Source organism: Ptychodera flava, chromosome 1 (assembly GCF_041260155.1).
Source record: "Ptychodera flava strain L36383 chromosome 1, AS_Pfla_20210202, whole genome shotgun sequence".
NCBI classification, from domain to species: Eukaryota; Metazoa; Hemichordata; class Enteropneusta; family Ptychoderidae; genus Ptychodera; species Ptychodera flava.
Genome location: NC_091928.1, coordinates 27992690 through 28012783, shown reverse-complemented (window position 1 = coordinate 28012783; position 20094 = coordinate 27992690). Strand labels below are relative to the sequence as shown.

Here is a 20094-nt window from a genome sequence, read left to right as displayed (position 1 = left end):
TCCCGCTGTCTGTTGTGGCTTTGCCTGTTGTAGCTTTGTCGTCACGATAAAAAATGGATGAAAGCAGGGAAATAATCGAAGTTAAAAAACAGGAAACCTTTGCACGGCAACTTGAAGGCATGGTCATTGCGAGCAATCGGGACTTGAACAGAGAGAGATTCAGTGGGCCGATGTTGGGTACCACGACTCAGAGAGTATGGCAGACGGAGAAATCGGAAAGAGTTGAGGCCTTAGGTTTGCCAAAAATTTGGTTAATTCGTCCATTTTAACTTGAAACAAAAAATAAACCAGTGATCAGTCCTGTAAACGAAAGGCCTTTACGTACTTTTTTGTTCAGTTTGGGTATGGGAAAGTGTATTAGAATCCCTCTGTGAAAGTTCAAACTTGTAGTAGGCGGTCGTAGCTGCTCTTGAAGGAGGTCACACTTTCTGCATTAATGACATCGGCTGGTAATTTATTCCAGGTGTCCACAACTCTTGCTGAAAAAAGTACTTTCTTGTGTTAAGTCGAACGGTTAGTTTATGAAGTTTGGGACAGTGTCCTCAAGTTCTCAAGTCGGCTGCTAACTCAAGTGAAAGGTTACAGTGGTCATGGCCTTTGATAACTAATTCTAGAGTTGAATCATGTCGCCGCGAATTCTTCTTTGTTCAAGTGTTATTAAACCAAGCTGTTTAAGTCTATTTTGATAATTGTAGTGTTGGAGTTTAGGTATTATTTGCCGTGCTAAGATTTTTATGTCCTTTTGTAGCCATGGTGACCAAGTTTGTACTGCATGTTCGAGCTGTGGTCTCACAAGTTGCTTGTAAAGACGAAGAATGACACTTTTTTTTATTTGGTCGACAATGATCGTTTGATGAGATCAACATTCTGTTTGCTTTTTTGCAAACTTATCACATTTGCTTGAAGGTTTAAGGTAGAATGAAGTAGATCGCCCAAGTCATTTTCTTCAGTTGTACGTCCCAGCAAAATATTGTTCATTGAGTATTTATTGAAGGGGTTGTTGTAGCCAATATGCGTCCGCCAGTGTTCACTCATTTATTGTCCAAATCAGCTTGTAGAATTTCAGGATCTCTATAATTTCGCAAGGGATTATATGTCTTGGTATGGTCAGTAAATTTTTGAGTTCGGAACTAATTCACCGCCAGTATGATTGATGTAGATTAGAAAGAGTACTGGTCCAAGAACTGAACCCTTTGGGACACCACTTGTGACGTATTCTCCATTCAGATGATGCTCCATTTATGACTACTCGCTGTTTTGTATTTGTCAACAAGCTTTGACCCACTGTAAAATATTTCCATTTATGCCATGATACTTCATCTTTTCAATCAATCTGGGGTGTGGTACTTTGAAAGTACAAGGAATATAGATGTGAAGCTTCCACCTAAATTTGGGTCTGATGAGTCTGTATGTGGAGACTGACAATTGCGAAATGCTTTCTTTTATTTGATGGAAAGGAAAGGTGCTGGTTTTACGGATGGTCCCGAGGAAGCTACAGGGAATACTTTGTCAATTATATCACCAATTTCTTCTTCTGTCTGATGCCCCATCTTTCTAAAATTGAATGCAGAGGCTACAAGTTACCATATCTGTTTTGTGTTTTCTTTCAAAACAGACACCTTTCAGCAAAACTATGACATTCCATCAGAGCATAGACATTACAAGAAACTTGAAAGAAACGTACAAGAACTTGAGGACAAAAGACCGCTACTGTATACTGTTATAGTGTACCCATTCCTTAAACTGTCCAGACTTAAGTAATTTGATGAGGCTGTCAAGTTGCTTGCAATGGTTTTGACATGTAGACACTTTGAATGCACAAGAAAGAAATCTAAAACTAATAAGAGAAAAGCAAACGTCAAAGACTGAATGTTTATTTTGATCCATTTGTTATGAAAATGCATAGAGTGATCATACAGTGTGTCGACTATGACAGGAGTATTCATGTGATTTGAGAAAAATTGTCCAATAAAGGCAAACAGATTTTGTGTTAAATTTTCTGTGTGTGTTTTTTAGCCGCTTACCCGCGTACCTTTTAGGATTTTGAGTGGACGCAAACAAAGAATTTACTTACTTTGGCCTAATTTTCATAAAATTAGCCTGATTTCATAAACCTGATTTCCTATGTAAAACATGTAAATTGATCATTTTAGGTCTCAAAGTTTTCAAGATGAAAATGACTATGGTTCATTTTCTGTAAATAATGACTATGCGACCCACAACGTCATCGACGATTTCGCATCGAATCCTATGGAGCGCGACTTTCGATGTATGACGCATGTAATAAAAGCACCTTACAGTTTCTTCTTTAGATATTATCGGTGCATTGTACAGCTTTCGTGTGTTTTTAGAACGCTCGGGTACGTCCAGCGCTTACTTGGTATTGATCATGCTCCCAAAGTCTTATCAAATGCTTCATAAATGTGTGACCAAATAAAATATGAACAAGGTGAGAAAACACGACTATACGATTACGTTAAACGGAGAAAAATTTCATGGGATTACATATTTATCACATGAACAGTCTTCTTATTTTTCTTTTGACGTAGACGGATCAAAATTATTGTAACAAATTGCATGAATTTCGTCGCTATTTGTGTGTTTATTTACGCGGATTACTTTCATTTCGTGAGTAAAGCGGCCCGTCACCCATGAGATATTTTCATTGATAAATCCAATCAAGTCGTTAGTTTGATACATTGAATGGTATCTCAACTAATCAGACATACAAATTCGGTCACGTGAACGTGTCGATCATTGTCTCGCGCTGTACCCATGCCAAGGCAAGTCGGGCATCGGCGGACATAGCTTTCATAACCATAGTTTTAAGAGTTACTTAGAAGATTTACAAATAGATTTATGAAGTAAATGGAACGACACGATCGAAAAAGTAAATCTCATTCTTACAGATGCCGCGACTTTTGAAAATGTCAAACAAGTTTACGACCTTGGCGAGCGCGAAGATTCCGTTCGATGCCAAACATAGTAGTCCCAATTGCATGTTTGTGGCCACAGCGCTGCCGTCACCGGTCTCCGACGGTGCCAATTCGTCACTCTCGATCTCGGTCGTCGATGTTTTCGTCCAAAGGCGTTCAATATTTGCAGTGACACGTATCTCCAGTATACTGTATCTCCAGTATCATGTATCTCGCCCGTAGATACATTCTAATTTTGTTACTTGACGGAAACTCTGTTCTGTTGTGAGTGTTGTCTGAATCAACCTTCAAAATACATCGGACTTCAAAGCCTGCTGCCCTGCAGAGTTACAGCTCGACAGCTTATGCCTTCGCTATAGCCTTAGGGACTGGTCAGTTTCTTCCGCCGGGGGGGGGGCGGTGGATTATTTTTTTGCAGACATCAAAAAGTGGCTGACCCCCCTATTCCAACTTTTGAAAACAGGGTGACCCCCCCCCCCCCCGCGCGACAAAGGTAAAACAAAAGGTGGAATATAAATTAAATGATTCAGTGAGTGGATATATATATATATATTAAACATTCAGTCATTCTATGTTTCAATGAAATTGTTGTCATGTCAGTTGTAAGATAGGAACTTAAAAGTGTCAATTCTAAAGTTTCAATACAGTATTTTGAATGAGCTGTGAATGTACTCCACTCTTTTTTATGCATAACCAGATGTCCAGAACTGTTGTAAGAAAATTGTGATTGTGAAATATTTGTGCATGTTGCTTTCTAATACTGAATTCTCATAGAGAAAACAGAAAAGTATCAGGAACTTGTCATGCTTTTCATATGAACTGCAGATTTCATAATGATTAGTACACTTTGCAAAACAGACTTTCAATTTACAGACATAAAAAAGTCTGCCACTTAATTTACTGCGCCCGAAGGGAGGGCCGAAAAATATTAAACATCCAGATATCTCTGATATATATATCTGATATATGAAAGTCATGCAGCTGAAGGGCATGCTGAAAATATTGTTTGATATTTTAAAGAAATGCAACCGAAGGGCGCGTCGAAAAATGATAAGCATACAGATATCTCAGGTGTCTGATATGTTAAAGTTCTGCACTAGGACGGGGCTCTGAAGAATATGTCTTATCATTATTAAAAATACGCGCGCAAAGGGCACGCCGAAAAATACAACTGAATGATGAAATGTGTGGCTGGCACAATGCATTTTAAGCAAGTATGAGCCGTGTCGAAATTCAGAAACACACTGACCGCCCTATTGGGCATTTCAAAAAAATGGTGAACCCCTCCCCTATCAAGTCAAAAACAGGCTGACCCCCTCCCCTGAATCCACCGCTGCCCCCCCCCCCCGGCCGAAAAAACTGACCAGTCTTTTACGTAGGTTTGATTCCGAGCGAGAATTAACGAAACGTTTTGTGTGATGAAGGAAATTTATCATTGTGAGTCGAATGACTTTATGCTTCTGCCTCCTATGTCGCTTTCCTGAAGATTATACGGTTCTCATTTATTCAGTTGAACTTACGTTGAGGTATAGATTTCGGGTTTATCGCCAACCGGGATCTCCAGGTGCAACGTCCACATTTAGCCTCACGACTCGACTGGAGCCGCGACGTTACTAATCGACGGTGTCCCCGGAATAGCTATAGTTTTAGCGACTCGAACTTTCTTGGATGAAGCGATATGGGCATGGGTATATGATAAATTATATTATATAATGCTACCATGCGCCATTCTGATTGGACGAGAGCTCATTCCAGCGATGCTAAAATACTGTTTTAGCACTGATAGAGGTGGTAAAACGGGCCCCTAAACCAGCATTTTCGAAAATTGCCCGGTCGGTGCATTTGAACGTACCTATCTAAACCATAGACCCTCGAGAAAAACCGAAACAGTCCACTTTGTTTCAAAGACCGAAGACCGAATTTTGATACACAGATAAAGTGTGGGTCTGTAACTCTCCTCTTGGGATCGATGATGAAAGACATCTCTGAAGCAGCACATTTGGGGTGTTGATGCACACAAATTATTAGGGCGACAGCGCACCGTGCACTTTGCTTCATATTGCGGGAGTTGAGACGCGATATATCCTATCGCTCTTTAAATTGAACCTTGTGTTTGTTCACACAATAATAAATTGACACTGCCTCACAGTAATGGTATGTCAGATATTCTTTACTAAAGTTTGGGCTGTAACAGACCGGGGTGTCCTAACGATGTAGACCAAGAAGTTCAAAATAACAATGGGATGACTCCTGGCGACTGCGACGAAATTTGACATCAAATGCAACGAGCAGTGTCAGCGTCCAGCTCTCGCTGCATCGGGCAACACACTCTGCACAACTGTTCATCACAGTTGCAGTCATCGCAAGTCTGGATTATTTCAAAACTTCTTATTTCCTGCTACAATTAACGTCAAAATTAGCCATCAAAAATAGATCCTGTAACTTCACAGTACTACCTCTGAATGTCGCGGCGGTCGACGTATACCGTATGCGTGTATTCGGTACAGAATGAGACAAATCTATTTTAAGCATGCCAAAAAAGCCAGGACTATTGTTCTTATGTAAATTTACGAAAAAATTGTTACTTTTTTCTTTTGATTTGAACTGTTGACCCTTTTCTGTGTGACTGCAGCAGGTATTTTTTGCATGCGAATAAAATGCAATGTCGATATGAACGTAATGCGTATTTATCATAGGATACTGTTTGCCTGTACGTAGGCCTAATCCCAACTTATAAAGATGCTCGGTTTCGGGCGCAGAATTTCCGACGTTCGATCTCTCAGACGTCCGTTTTCTGCATTTGGGGCTTAGCGTGATGAAAATACCCAAGTAAGACAACAAAAGGCACTCAAGTTGATATATATAATAGCAATAACCCCCGCCGCAGGAGGGTATACACTCGATTTTGGTACAATTCGCTCCATATAGCACTCGCCTATCGGCTCGTGCTATATGTCGCGCATTGTACCAAAATCTCGTGTATACCCTCCTGCGGCGGGGGTTATCGCTTATATCATACCAGTACATTGATGCAAATACAGCGATATGATTGGTCGAGACGCGAAAAGAACCGTGGTATATGGGTGATATACCACGGCTGGCATACGCGCTAGCTCTCAGCTTGAGGAAAATTCCTTTTATTACGTTCCATGCCAGAATTTCTATATACTGTTATGACATAAAAGCAATAAAACACACCCAGAGACGGTACACCAATCGATATTGACCATTACACTTCATATTATACACTCGCTATCGTTCGTGCATATATATCGTGAAATGGTCAAAATCTCGTGGTATACCATCGCTGGGTGTGCTTTATTGCTTATATGTATATATATATATATATATATATATATATATATAATATATATATATATATATATATTATATATATATATATAATATATATATATATATACATGTATGAATGTATGTATCTATCGTTAGAGTATCCCGATGCTCAGGCAAACATTTACTATGATACATCTAAATCCTGGTACTATTTTCATACTTTTTGTTACGTAACGGAACAATGGGACCTTGTCAAGTGCCGCCACACAAGTACTTAGCGAACGGTACCATCATATTTAAGGAGTGGCCGACGGGTGTGAGAGATTTAATAGGCGTACGTGATAACGGGATTCTATCTCGGAGGGAGGGACAAAAAGATAGGTAATTTTCATGACAATAACACTGGGTGATTAAGACAAATAAAACTGGAGAGACTCTCGACAACTTTTCCGATAGCTGACAAGCACCACAATTTCCCTGTACCTCCTGTCACATAGCAACATGTTAACTATAGCATTAGACAATACATTTGCCTAAGTTAAACTACGTTCTAGTTAAAAAAGTTATATGTTTTGTCTTCTAAACTGTATCAACTAAGTTAAACTTCGTTATTGTCCATTGAAGCATAGAGCAATGTCAAGTTTATAAACAGCTCAGTTGCATATTAAAGGAAATTTTGAGATTTAGTGATTTTACTCCGAGTTACTGTACAAACGTTTGATGACACCTGCTTAATCTATTGATCTGACAGATATATGGTTGTTCTGTGAAGCAATTGACAGTTTAAAGTTTATCAATTGCTCTTTGCATATATTATAAACTTTGTCATTCGTAATATACCTCTGAAATCACATCGTCAAATTTGATGAAACTTACTACAGTGAGTGTTCTGTGAAAGTATAAGCAGTGTTACTTAATTCATGGTTCCTTTGCATATATTATAATAAACACGGATGGAATTAATTTTGGATAAGTGGATGGTGAAGTAATGCGTATTTATCGTCGATTTAATCTGCAAATGTAATCTCGTCCGTTTTTTTCTTTTTACGCTACACACTTGCTTTTATAAGTTAATTTGTGATATTGCAACATTAAGCTATAGGGCGCTAAACAATTTTGTGAAATTCGAAAAACGTGAAGATCCAATTATCTCAAATCATTTCCAATCGTGTTAATAGTAATATACCTACGAAATAACGACACAAAATTTAATGAACGTTGCTACCGACATTGATCTGATAGATGTCTCATTGTACAGTGAAGCATTGAGGTGCGTCACAATATGAAATATCTCATTTGTGTGTCATAGATGTTTGAAATGAGTAATTTAATTCCGAAACTATTTTACCGAATTCTGTGAAAGCTGCCAAGATATTGGTCTGACAGATATTTCTTACTCTTCTATGAAGCGATTAGACGCGCCATTAAAGGCTTATTTGCATTTTTCATTACATTTCGTAATTAGAATATGAGTCAAATTACTATAACAGATCTGATTACACATGCTACATATAGGAAGGTGACAGACATCTGACCTATAATGAGAAATATTAAAATGTGTCATGTCGATGGATTGCCAAACTACATTGATTTTGTTGAAAGTTGCTGAAGGTGTTTCCACTTGATTGAATCCACCTAAAGTTTTTTTCCTGCCCGAAATCCAAATAAGTTCAGCTAATTACATATTTGTATATTTTTATTGACCTTTGGAATTAATTTGTTGTAAACTTTGTTCATGCTGTTGATCATAACACTTTCATGTGGCAAACATGTGGCAAAATATAACTTTTCAGAAAACTGCAATATATACTGAAACACGTGAGCATTTTCAGTTCCTATCTGTGTTTTTGGTCTTCACATACTGACGCTGGTTGTTATAGCAACTTAAGTTGGATGCTATGTTTTAGTGACCTTTTGATTTCTCAAATATGCCTCTATCACTTGATATCGTTGAGAAGCGTTTACTTATTACATAAGGGATGTGACAAATTTATTTAATTTAGTTGGTAGATAATTACACTGCTTATTGACGTACATTGTCTGGATGTTTGATTTCGATACGTACAGAACTAGTCATAATTTAGATTAAATGAAACATCCAAGAAGATTTTTTTTTATTTTCGGGCTATGGAGATGGTGCACTTTAAAGATTATGTTTTTCTTCTCTAATCTGTCTTGTTACGTATAACATTCTTGAGTGCAAAAAGACCATGATTACATGTAAGCCGACTAGATCTTTACCACATTTCTTGGCCAGGTTGTTCAGGATATAATAATTCAGAAGCTCAAATACTTCAACGCCGTTGTAGCTCGCCATTATAATATCAAATAAATCCTTATTCTCCCTTTTGACAAATATATTAACGAGGTTTTTATCATGAGCGTATTAGGATTTTAACGGCTTTGTAATAAATCGAGGTGCATCGTTTTTATAATCCATTGACTTACATAAGAGTTCCTTGAGATAGATGAATAGGCGTAAACAATATCAGATGTAGTAAATTTACACTTTGACCTGTGTTTCACGCTTCGCACAGGTGTCAAATAGATTGGTATGAATAGGGTTTATTGACAGGAGTATCGAAACACATGACAATAAATCCTCATCAGAGATTGAAACTCCGGCAGTGATGTCATACATGTCTTGTGGAGACTGGTCAAGGAAATATTGTCTTTCAAAACTACATAACACTCAAGAAGTCTGCAATAATTGCATGTTTTACAGACTTATTTCATGTGTCGATAAATGTCGTGCCATCAGCAGTTGTTGTCAGTGGTTGTAAGTGGTTGTTTGTAATTCTGTCAAAACTTAAATCTACCACAGAGGTAATTTGCATATAACAAGTCAGTCAGTCATTCACAGGTCAACAGCCGGTTAAGTTGCTCTGTTGTGAAAATACTGAAAATTTTCTAGTGCGTTTATTGGGTATCCAACACTTGTTGTGCATTCCGTTGAACCAGTCAATGACTGCCAATGAGATTTTTGCTTGGCTGACACCTGTACACGATCAACATATCATTATTGATTGTGTCAAGTATTATTTACTATTTCGGAGGAACTGTTTGTTTTTGCTGGGATAAGTCGTTATGAGTGAATGAGAAGAAAGTTTACTTAGACCTAACTGATAACACCCTTAACCCACGCTTCGCAAATTACATGCAATCATCCCTTAGCAAAAAGTATGACAATAGTATTTAAGTATCAAAGTTCATTGGGCTCTCAAGAAAAGGACGATAACGTATTATGGTTAGTTATTTCTAGAGCATCGAGTTACTTTATGAAACGCAAGTTATGTAATAATGATCGGTAAGAGAAGCTGCTCATAATCAGTGCTGACAACTCTATGCTGTTAAAGAGACATTCTGAGATTGTTCCAAAGTGTCGCCACTAAATATATTTTTAGAATATCAACACCACTTCGTACGTCCAATCCGTATAAATGAGAGTAAAGACCAAATGAAAACTTAGTCTTACGATTGCAAGATGCATGAAACTAAAGTAACAATTATTACTTTGTTACTGAAGAAAATTGTGCCATCATGTGTAGCGCTCTGCTGTTTGGCAACAAGCAATGTAATTTCCCATGAGGACATGTATATGTTTTAGTATGTATATGTAAAACACAAATTACTTCAAGTATAATTAAATAATACCCGTTACTTAAGTTTCATGCATCTCGCAATCTTAAATCTGACGGACAGAACAAAAAGGATCCTTAGCTCTACTCTCTCATTTAAATCTAGGTTAAGGATCGTTTTACTTCTGAGTGCTTATCTAAAATTTGCAGGATGAATAAACTTTATATATATATATATATATATATATATATATATATATATATATATATATATATATATATATATATATATATATATATATATATATATATATATATGTTATTGATACACTGGTTTGTTTCCTTTTCCTATAGTACGCGTGGATCTTTCATGACTGGATATTTTGCTCACCGCACCGGACTTCAGGTAATCGATTGATAACTTATACATAATTTCAGTGAAAGTGTCAGCAGACTAGTAAAAACTTATGAAATATAATTGTAACATTTTTTACTGTATTATGTTTATTATCATACATGCTATGCCTGTATTGCCGTTCTCCTATTGTTCAGACGGTACTGATATGAATCCGTATTTTAACATGTTGAAATTACGAATTATATTTTCACTGTAACCGAACTACTTACAGCTACGCATACGCGTGACCTTCGGTGGTAAGTTCATATACATGTAAAACAGCTGAGCGAATAAGACTTATTGAAGTTATGACACTCCGAAATGTCACTGTGAATATGGTCAAAATTTTGTTGTTTGCAGTCAGTTCACGGGCACTGCACTTAGGTACAAGTACAGTTGTACCAAAAACGTATGAACAAACGTATTGAAAAAATTGCATATTTTGCCGACCCCACACCTATCATCATTCATGGCAGGTCCCATATATAATAGGGTGCAGTGTTTTCATGTCGTCTACGCTGCTGAAGATTACGGTCCCGATTGACAATACATTGTGATAGAACCGCTATACGACAAGTTTCCCGTTGACGAGTTTATATATCTAGGTGGTGAATTACATCGTTTACAGCCATAAATGAGCCAAAAAATCCAGCAGCACTGAAAATACTCGCGACGGACAAGGTTCACATATTATATTTCAGATTTGTACCTGTCAGTGAGATTCAGAGGTCAGGATCACAGTGATCGTATCTGGTGGCACGGGTGCAAGTTTCGGATACAGGGGAAAGTCAAACTTAGGTTGTTAAAAGAAGTTTAGTTCCATTTTAGGCAAGCCAGTAACGAAAATATACGAGCAGACTATGTAAATACCTTTGAAATGTTTTATTCGTACAGGAACATATTCACGAAACAGTTACGACACTACAGCTTACAGTGTACTCACTTAACGTTTTCCGTGATCAGCTCAAAAATTACTTTCTAAAATGGTAAATTCGGCATATTTGACGACTGAGGACATATATAATTCTTGGAGATAAACTGAATGCTACGGCTATTATATCCATTGCAGCATTTCATAGATGTTGCAGAACTGCTTGCTCTATGCTCTCAGCTGTTCATACTCGATCGAGTTTGAAATCGAACGTTCGCGCAGCGCGAGTATTTTGACCTGATTTTTGCAGGTCACATAACTTTCGAGAAGGGATGAGGTTATGCTTCAAAACACGAAAACACTCACTTTACACACTCCAGCCTATTTTTTGCATCCACTGCCATTTTAACTTAAAATAAATCTTCAAATCGTGAAAACCTGTGTCGACATCTTAATCTTTAAAAGAGTGCCATATAAACCCTCCCTTGAAGTGGAATGGCTCAACAGCGGAATAATATCAAGAAATGATACTGTTGTCATTACTCCTTAGCAACCAACTTTTTATGAGTACAGCGATGAGCAAGAAATGTCGCTTCCAGTTGATTTCATCGCTAATTTCGGAACGTCAGTAGGAAAACAGTCACAACCAAAGCATGCATGTATGATAAAGGTATATTTTGACGGACGCAGCACTCGACTACGACGCGGTATCGCCAAAACTTCGTGTTATAACCTTAAATATCATATAATATCATCGAGAAATTTTTCAACGTAAGCAGTAGTGAAATTAATGATTATAATTTTGCATACCAAGTTTTTTATTACTTTTGACAAAAGGGTCATTTTCATAAAATATGGTTAATATGTTATTCACATTGTACAGTACTGACGAGGCACCATGAATTCGCACACAAACTGTTACTAATGTTGTAGCATTAAAATTCGCATCAGTGCACTTTTAATGTGCAGAGCTCACAAATCTGATCCGAACAATATGATGATATTATTAAGTTGATTTGAACCCGATTGATAAACCTTATTGGGATATGATGTCAATTTTAAAGTATTTGTTCAACGTATATAATTGACTATGGTTTGAAATTTCAAGGAAACTTTTAATTGCCAAATTTAACAAATTATAATAACAACTAATATGGGAAAAGTTACGCATGGACGCTTTGATCCATACAATGTTATCTCTTCCATAATTATGACAAAATATATCCCTTCCAATGAAATTGCTGGTGAAATATTTTCAAATGTTGCTGAACTCATTTACATTTCAATCATGTTACCTGTATATGAATGCAACTTCGCAGATTCCGCTAATGGTTTTTTATCATGCATTGGCTAACAAATATAATGAAGGAAATCCCGTTTTTTAAACTTTGATAATGACACCTGCAAAAGTTGCTTTAGTGGTTCGTATGTCTGATAATCGTCTGAAATGTAAACCTGTCAATTTTGGCTTTTTGTCACTAGCATGACGTATTGAACAGGCACTGGCCAACCGGCCTTCCCCTAAACTTTACGACACTTCCAGAGAAATTGCAGGAGGAAGGTTACACAACCTACATGGTTGGAAAGTAAGTAACGTCTTATATAACTTTCTTTCGTGTACCCTGATCTTAAATATTAAATATCAAGTCAGAACTCTAGACATATTTTAGACCTTGCATATCTTATTTTCAAAATAGTTACTCGTACTGTGTTAAACTATTCAAATTTTATCAAGCGCGTCATTTAGGCATCTTTGCTAATCATTGGACGAAGACTGCATTATCATGAAGTAGATGACGTTTCTTTTATTCCTTATTACACTTGAGAGTAAGGTTTGTATAGTACAACCGAAAACAAATGATTTTTTGTTGAACAAGACCACAAACAATGCTTAGTATGTTCAAAGGGGAATTTCCTTTTAAGAACTTTAATAAATTTCTTGTATTTATTAACCCGTCTTACCAGGATATAGTTAAGAGATGTATGTTACGATTACAAATATTTAAAAGAGATGTATATCACGATTCTATGCCCAAATCTGGACTCAAATGAAATATTAATATACCGAATGTATTTGAAACAAGATACTAAATAAAACAGTACGTCATAACACAAGCGAAATATTCTGCGTTTTTTCACAGATGGCATCTAGGCTACTGTAATTACGACTACACACCAAACGGACGAGGTTTTGATCATTTTTATGGCTACTATAGCGGCACACATGATTACTTCAACCATACCGTAGGTGGGTCCATCAAAAGTCCTTATTTAACTAAAACGTTTAATCTTCTGTCCCGAAATAAAAGTCGCTTCTGAGTTGCAATACACTTATGATAACATTCCCGGGAGAAATATAGTATCCACGTTTTAACAAAATATCTAGCGTTATGTCCTGATATCGTTTACTGTTCAATAGTTACATAATTTGTGCCAGCTTAGTCACATCAGTGTCTTTCTTACTGTATTCGTTACCATGGCAATGCATACCTCTTGTTGCTATCATCAATACCAACCATCATCATCATCAAACAACAGCAACATTGTGGCATACTGATCATTTTTGTTATTGTATATCATAGGATATCACACCATGCAATATCATATCATATTGTAGTATAACATGTCACGTCACATCATATCACAACACATAACAATTTATCACATCATATCATGCCACATAATACTATGCCACATTACATAAACAACACCAACTTACATTACATAACAACATACCATGTCGTAACATCACATGATCTCAGACCATGTAATGCAACGACAGATCATATCGAAAAAAGCGGCTAAATATCTCTGAATATAGAGACATCAGCTCAGTCAGTCAATACACGGAATATCTTTACCACACATAAACACATCAAATTACCTCTTCTGTTTTGTCATTATGTCAAATTATAACTACATTTGTCTTAATGTGTTTTGCAGGTCAAAATCATTTAGATTTAAGGGAAGACTTAGTACCAGACAGGGACCAGAAGGGTGTCTATTCAACGGTAGTGATTATTTTGATAAAATAACTAATTCATTTCCGAAGTTAACCAGATGCCTACTATGTCTTCTCAGGTTCAATCTCAACAGGGAAGTGATGATAGTATTATAAATCAAAAACAACTCAAGTTATGCTTTCCACTTGAATCTAGATGGTGACTTTTTTACTTCACCCTGTATCTCTTATTGGAAAACTTTTCTTCCCTCCTTTATTTTTGAACGCTTAAGCACTTCAAACATATCTTAAGGTTTACGTAGGTAGTATATAGACTGGGGTTCAGGGCCACTTTTCCCTCTTTTAGCCCTTTTTTAAAATTAACCTCCAACACCTTTTCAGTGTTGATGAAGAAGTTCAGGCCCCTCCCTCTACTCCCCAATCCCTTGCGGCATGGTGGACTTCTGTTAACATTAGCAGCATAAGTCAGGGGAAAATATGACGCTTGTACACTTTTTATGCTGTTAGGTTTACTTATGTCAAAGGTCGTACATTACATGATAAATAATGGAAGCCAGACGAATACGGCTGTTAGTATGACTGATCTCGCTATAATGTGTATGCTTGTCTCTATTGGTACGTCTGTAACTACTATAATTTCTGCTGGTATCTATGGAATAGAAGCCAGTATTAGTACAACAAATATCATTAAAATGGCTGTTATTCCTATTTCTTCTATGGCTTCTGTCATATATGCTGTTGTTACAGCTGTTTTCGTACATGACCATATTTGTACTATTGCCGAAATAGCAGTTTCTACTTCTCCTTGTTCAACATTTGCTATTATTATAGCTGTGTATACTATTGTGGTGGTGCAGAGAGGTCTTGCATAGGGACAATAAGTTATGGCACAGAAAGCACTAGCATATTAATCCCCTAACTCTATTTAGCCCCTGGAGTCCCAGTCCCTCTTCCATGTTCATTGAACTGTAGCTTGACCTGGGAGAGTGGGGCAACAAGTCAAGATAGTTTAAGGGCAGGTTTGGTACAAAATAAAGTTTAAGAGGAATAGCCGGAACGACTAGTTGTGCATCGCTGTCATTTTCGATCTACAGGGTTAGAGTAATGCTATCATCCCTTAGTTGAAGGGGGTGCTAAAAGACCTTTGAATGGACTTCATAGGCACACGCCGCCTATGGAAGAATTAGGCCTACTCTGTCTTGGTGAGGACTGTTAAAGCGTATACTAATATATCAAGGGAACTTGCATCTATATAGAAGAAAAAATAGACGTCATGAATTCTGCTTTCAAGGTCGCCCGGAATCCTCAAAGTAATGAATGGGGATTAAGCCACTAATGTCGTGTCTTCAAGGACACTGACATCCTGGTATCTTTTGTTCCTGCACCATACTTGTGAAGCACTGTATTTTGCATACCAAAGGTATATTATTACACAACTTTGTCTGTGAATCTAAAGATATGAAACCTGACAGTTCTCCTTTGCTGGTGACCTTTGTCTATCACCATGACTGACCATGATTGATGAGCGTGGTTTTTATTTGATGGTTACTAACAGCCATTGTTGATTACAATGGTTGTCCACTATGGTTTAACATGGTTGACAAGGTTGGTGTGTGCTGTTGACAATGGTTTGTGACCATGGCTTACCATGGTAAGTCGAGCCATTTTACAAACCCTGTTTGACCATGGTTGACCATTGTTGGTGACTATGGTTGACCACTTTAGATCGTGCCATTTAGCAAAACCTGGTTGACTATGGTCGACCATGAACTACCATGTTTGACTATGGTCATATGACCATGAACTAACATGGAAGTTTAGTTCGCCTGGACCATCTTGCCAAGCACCTTATGGTTCTCTTGGCTGTAGGGGAAGAGACAGGTGGGTAGTTAGACATGTTGTAGAGGGCCCAGCACCTGACTAAGTCCTGTAAGACGTCCTCAAGGAGGAGTGAGTCAGTGTCTGTGTAGAGTAGCTGGAGGTGCTCCAATACTGGGCCTTCATCTGGTTGTAGAAGAAGTCGTACATGTTGAGCTTCAAGAGGTCCAGGATCCTCATGCCCACATACACAGGGCAGCTGAGGACGAGCCAGCACTTGTGAAGGTGGACTGCTGCGAGTTCATCATCTAAGATGTTGGCCCGTGCATAGGCAGGGCTGGCCAGCAAGTGCCGTAACTTGTCCTCCTCATGTGCCCACACAGGCTAGAGGTCGACCCTTTTGAGGAGGTTCTCCTTGGTTTTTCCAAAGATGGAGTTGTACATCAACTTGTAGGGGTCCTTTTCAAACGTGGAGGTCGACCACTTCCAGATTTCTTTATCAATCGCGGATGTATAGCTCCATCCAGAGGCTCTGTGCAAACTTTGGGTTGTGATAGACCTTCTTCAGCCACAGTCAAAGAGAGGTACAGCTGCAAGGTGCGGTATTGGAGGATGATCTGCTGCTTGCTAATGTGGAGGACAATGATGACTTTGTCCCTGCCAAAGACATTTATGGCCTGGCCTTTCTGTCCCTCGACGTTACCTATTTTGGAGATGGGTGGGGGCATTGATGTTGAAGGCGTCATCCAGTCCTACCTTGATGGGGTGAATAGATGCTCTGTCCACATGATGTTTTGCGGGAAACAAAGCTGAGCAGAGCATCAAGTGTAAGTAGCTTTCATCTTTATTTTTATGTTAATGATTGCCTTCTTGTTTCCGAGGTCTTCTGGTGGTTGATATAAGAGTACCTCTCACACTGGACAAAACGCTTAATTACGTGTATTGACATATATGGAACACGAAATTAATTGCATACGTAACGTATACCTGTGTATGTGGAACATTTAAATATGTTGATATACGTAGCGTATATCTATTCAAATCAAGAGAATACATAATGCAGATCTTTGCACACCAAAGGTACACTAAATATGCATTTTATCAGTATACGTATGTCCATACTTAACGTATTCGACGAATTTTCAGAATCAATATATACGTACATATTGTTGTATATCAAGCATTTTGCTCAGTGTCAGGGGCTGTTATTGAGTGATTTCCCGCCAGAAGGTGGTAACTCAATCAACCACCTAGCCTGATCCCCTCTGTGTCCACTTTTCCAATGTCTCCAGAAGAGTGGGGCAGACCTCGTCTAGCACAGCATCAATCTCACTGGCCTATATGAGTACCTTTTGTCTGTTGTGCAACACAGCTCTGAGTCATTTGGGTTACCATATGGTTTGTCTAGCCCAATGTTGACCCTGTATGCCAGGTGGAACTTCACCCCCTTCCCCTTCCCCTGAATATATTTGGTGAGTCTATGGCTGATTTGAGATCGTAACTATCCAAGACATCTGGGGGCCAGCTCCGAGACAACGCCTTTCGGCAACATCCATGTGTCAGCTCTGCAGGCAGTTCTTAACTGCATGAAGTGTTTGATTGAAGTTAAGATCCCGAATCCCGAGCACTTGGTAGGCCATAACTACATCTATATACAAGCTCCTTAAGTTTACCCTTCACCACAACCTCTAAATGGATGTAAAATGTCCGTCACCTGATAAACATGGTTTTATATCCGTCTCTCTATTCCTTGCAAGGTCCCTCTGCTCTCACTATCAACTATATCTCTGCATCACCTTTTTTACTTTACCCTTTCATAACCTACCTCTGGATGGAAATAAAATGCACGTCCCTGAATAAATATCGTATAACCCTTCACTGCTATTTCCTTACAAAATCCCTCTGCTCTTGGTGCAGCAGCATTAACACATTTTCGTACCCACATCTTCCACAAAGGAACAGCGTATTTGTCACCCCAGCACAGCTTCATGCACGACCCCCTTTTGACCTAGAAATTGTGAATGTCACAGTACTCCCCCGGGCACTTACAACCACTGCCCTTCATTAAGATCAGCTTAAGTTACGGACATGTGTTTTTTTTGTATTTTCATGTTTGCTTTATATCATGATACACATTAACACCTATGTCTAAAAAGAATCTTCCAAATTGGCTGCTGCGCCACAAGGGATTGGGGAGTACAGGGGAGGGATCTGAACCCCTCCATCAACACCAAAAAGGAGTTGTGGGGTTTCTTTTTAAAAATTAAGGCCGAAAATAGGAGAAGTGGTCAAGAACCCGCAGTCTAAATATTACTTTAGTCCATATTACAATGGTGAACTTTGATACTTCTATGTTCTATTGCTGTGTAGAGTTTCGCTAAATTTTTGCCGTGGTCTCTTTGTATGCCATGTCACCTTTGCACTTTTGTTAATTTCCATTTAACTGTATCCTCTACATTTACATACCATAAATTATCCTGAAATCTTCGGAGAGATGTTTAGGATATCCAATTACTGAGCCACATTGTCTTTGAAAATGAAACTATTCTAATGCTTGGAAATGGATTTGGTCGATTGAATTCACTTAAGCGTACATTTGTGGAGGTCATATTTGAGTTGGAACTCAAAAATTATATTTTTAAATCCTAGTAAATTTTGTACAATTGTCACCAACGTGGTCACACTTTGGTAAATATTTTAGATAAACTGCGTATGATTTCAAACCATGTTATTCAAAGGAAAGCAAAGAGACACGTAATGGGGCGTTAATTATTTTATAATTTTCATCTACATCGAAGAAGACTTTGCAGCAGAAAGTTACGTCAAATGAAGTAGTATTAATTGGCATCCTGCTGCGGACATATTTATTGATAGACGATTTATCAAACTGTGCCTCTTTTTCGAGTAATACTCTGCTACAAACATGTTTTAATGCGTGGCATTTTATCCAACAGTATCTTTTTGGAGAAAAAGCTGCGGAATACGTGGCCAATCACGACAACAGTAAGCCGCTGTTTATGTTCTTCTCCACTCAGAGTGTGCATCTACCTCTTCAGGTATGTAATCACACAAAATTAAGTGCTTTCTGAGCTACCTATATTACCGGAAATAACAGTTTTGCTAGTCCCACATGGCTTACAATACTTGAGTGCACGTAATTTCGTCGTGGTGCGGGAAGATTGCCAGATCAACATCCTCGGTATCCATGTATAAAATGTTGTTATCTTTATCCTTGAACATGTCAAATCATCCTATTTTCTATCGTTTTTGCACTAGAAATTACCATATTTTCAATGTTATATAAACAATTTTAATAATGTGACGTCAATTTTTACAACAATGATGACAATCAATCAGGATACCATTGACACCTATTTTCAAGATGCTGCACTTGCCTTTTGGTTCAAAAAATTTTTAAAACACATCGCAGATTTAAAAGATGCCATAGAATCCAACAGTTTTTGAAGAAATTTTCATGGAATTATTGGATGATGATTTCGAACATGTTTAATAGCTAAAACAAGGTCACTGTGCAGGTGCTGGATTATTGGTGCGTGTTTGTAATATTTGACCATTTTTGAAAAAATTATATTTCGTGCCCTGAACAATAATTTTTTATGTGTATGTTGGATATCTACTTACGTAAATTAAAATCCGTGGTGCCTCGCTGTGGTTCAACTTATTATATTGCTCTTTCAATCACCTGCTTTTTCCATGTTTGAATAGTCATCTATCAGGGATTGAACAAACGACAAATCATTTGAGTAAAATTGGTGAGGATTTTACTCAGGCACAAAATTCATTTCCCTAATCCTGCGACCAAGAAATTGCCTTCAGGAGAGCTAAATGTGTCTTTTTTGCCCATAACAAATGGTTGTGCACTGATTGGATAGAAAGACATGTCCGGTATATGTAAACTGCGGTTTAATCCAAGGAAACTGTAAGCACACGTGGCAGTTAAAATCAAGGTATTCGATTCTCAGAAATTATTTGAAAGCAAGTACAGGAATAGTAATTTGAAAGAAAGCTGGTTGCAGTGACTGCTGTAGACTATCATTGACTAGTTCTATAGTGTAACCACTGTTTCTCTGCAACTGTTTGGACGTACTACTTGTCCTGCGTAATATAATTAAAAACACATGGTGTCAGGGTAAGTATCACAATTTGGTTATTATCTCTCGAGATGGAGGTAATGTCGATGATGTACACCTGCGGATTGGCAATCATCAACATTAACG

At 37.9% G+C, this 20094-nt stretch overlaps 1 protein-coding gene across 1 annotated transcript in view; it reads left to right on the top strand.

Annotated features, from left to right (window-relative positions):
• LOC139134185 (arylsulfatase J-like) overlaps positions 1 to 20094 on the top strand; it is a 40941-nt gene that overhangs the window by 10184 nt on the left and 10663 nt on the right. The window contains exons 3-7 of the mRNA XM_070701102.1: positions 10163 to 10214; positions 12559 to 12662; positions 13218 to 13324; positions 14020 to 14087; positions 18811 to 18912. Of these exons, the coding sequence (XP_070557203.1) occupies positions 10163 to 10214; positions 12559 to 12662; positions 13218 to 13324; positions 14020 to 14087; positions 18811 to 18912 (433 nt within the window). The remainder of the gene's footprint in view (positions 1 to 10162; positions 10215 to 12558; positions 12663 to 13217; positions 13325 to 14019; positions 14088 to 18810; positions 18913 to 20094) is intronic.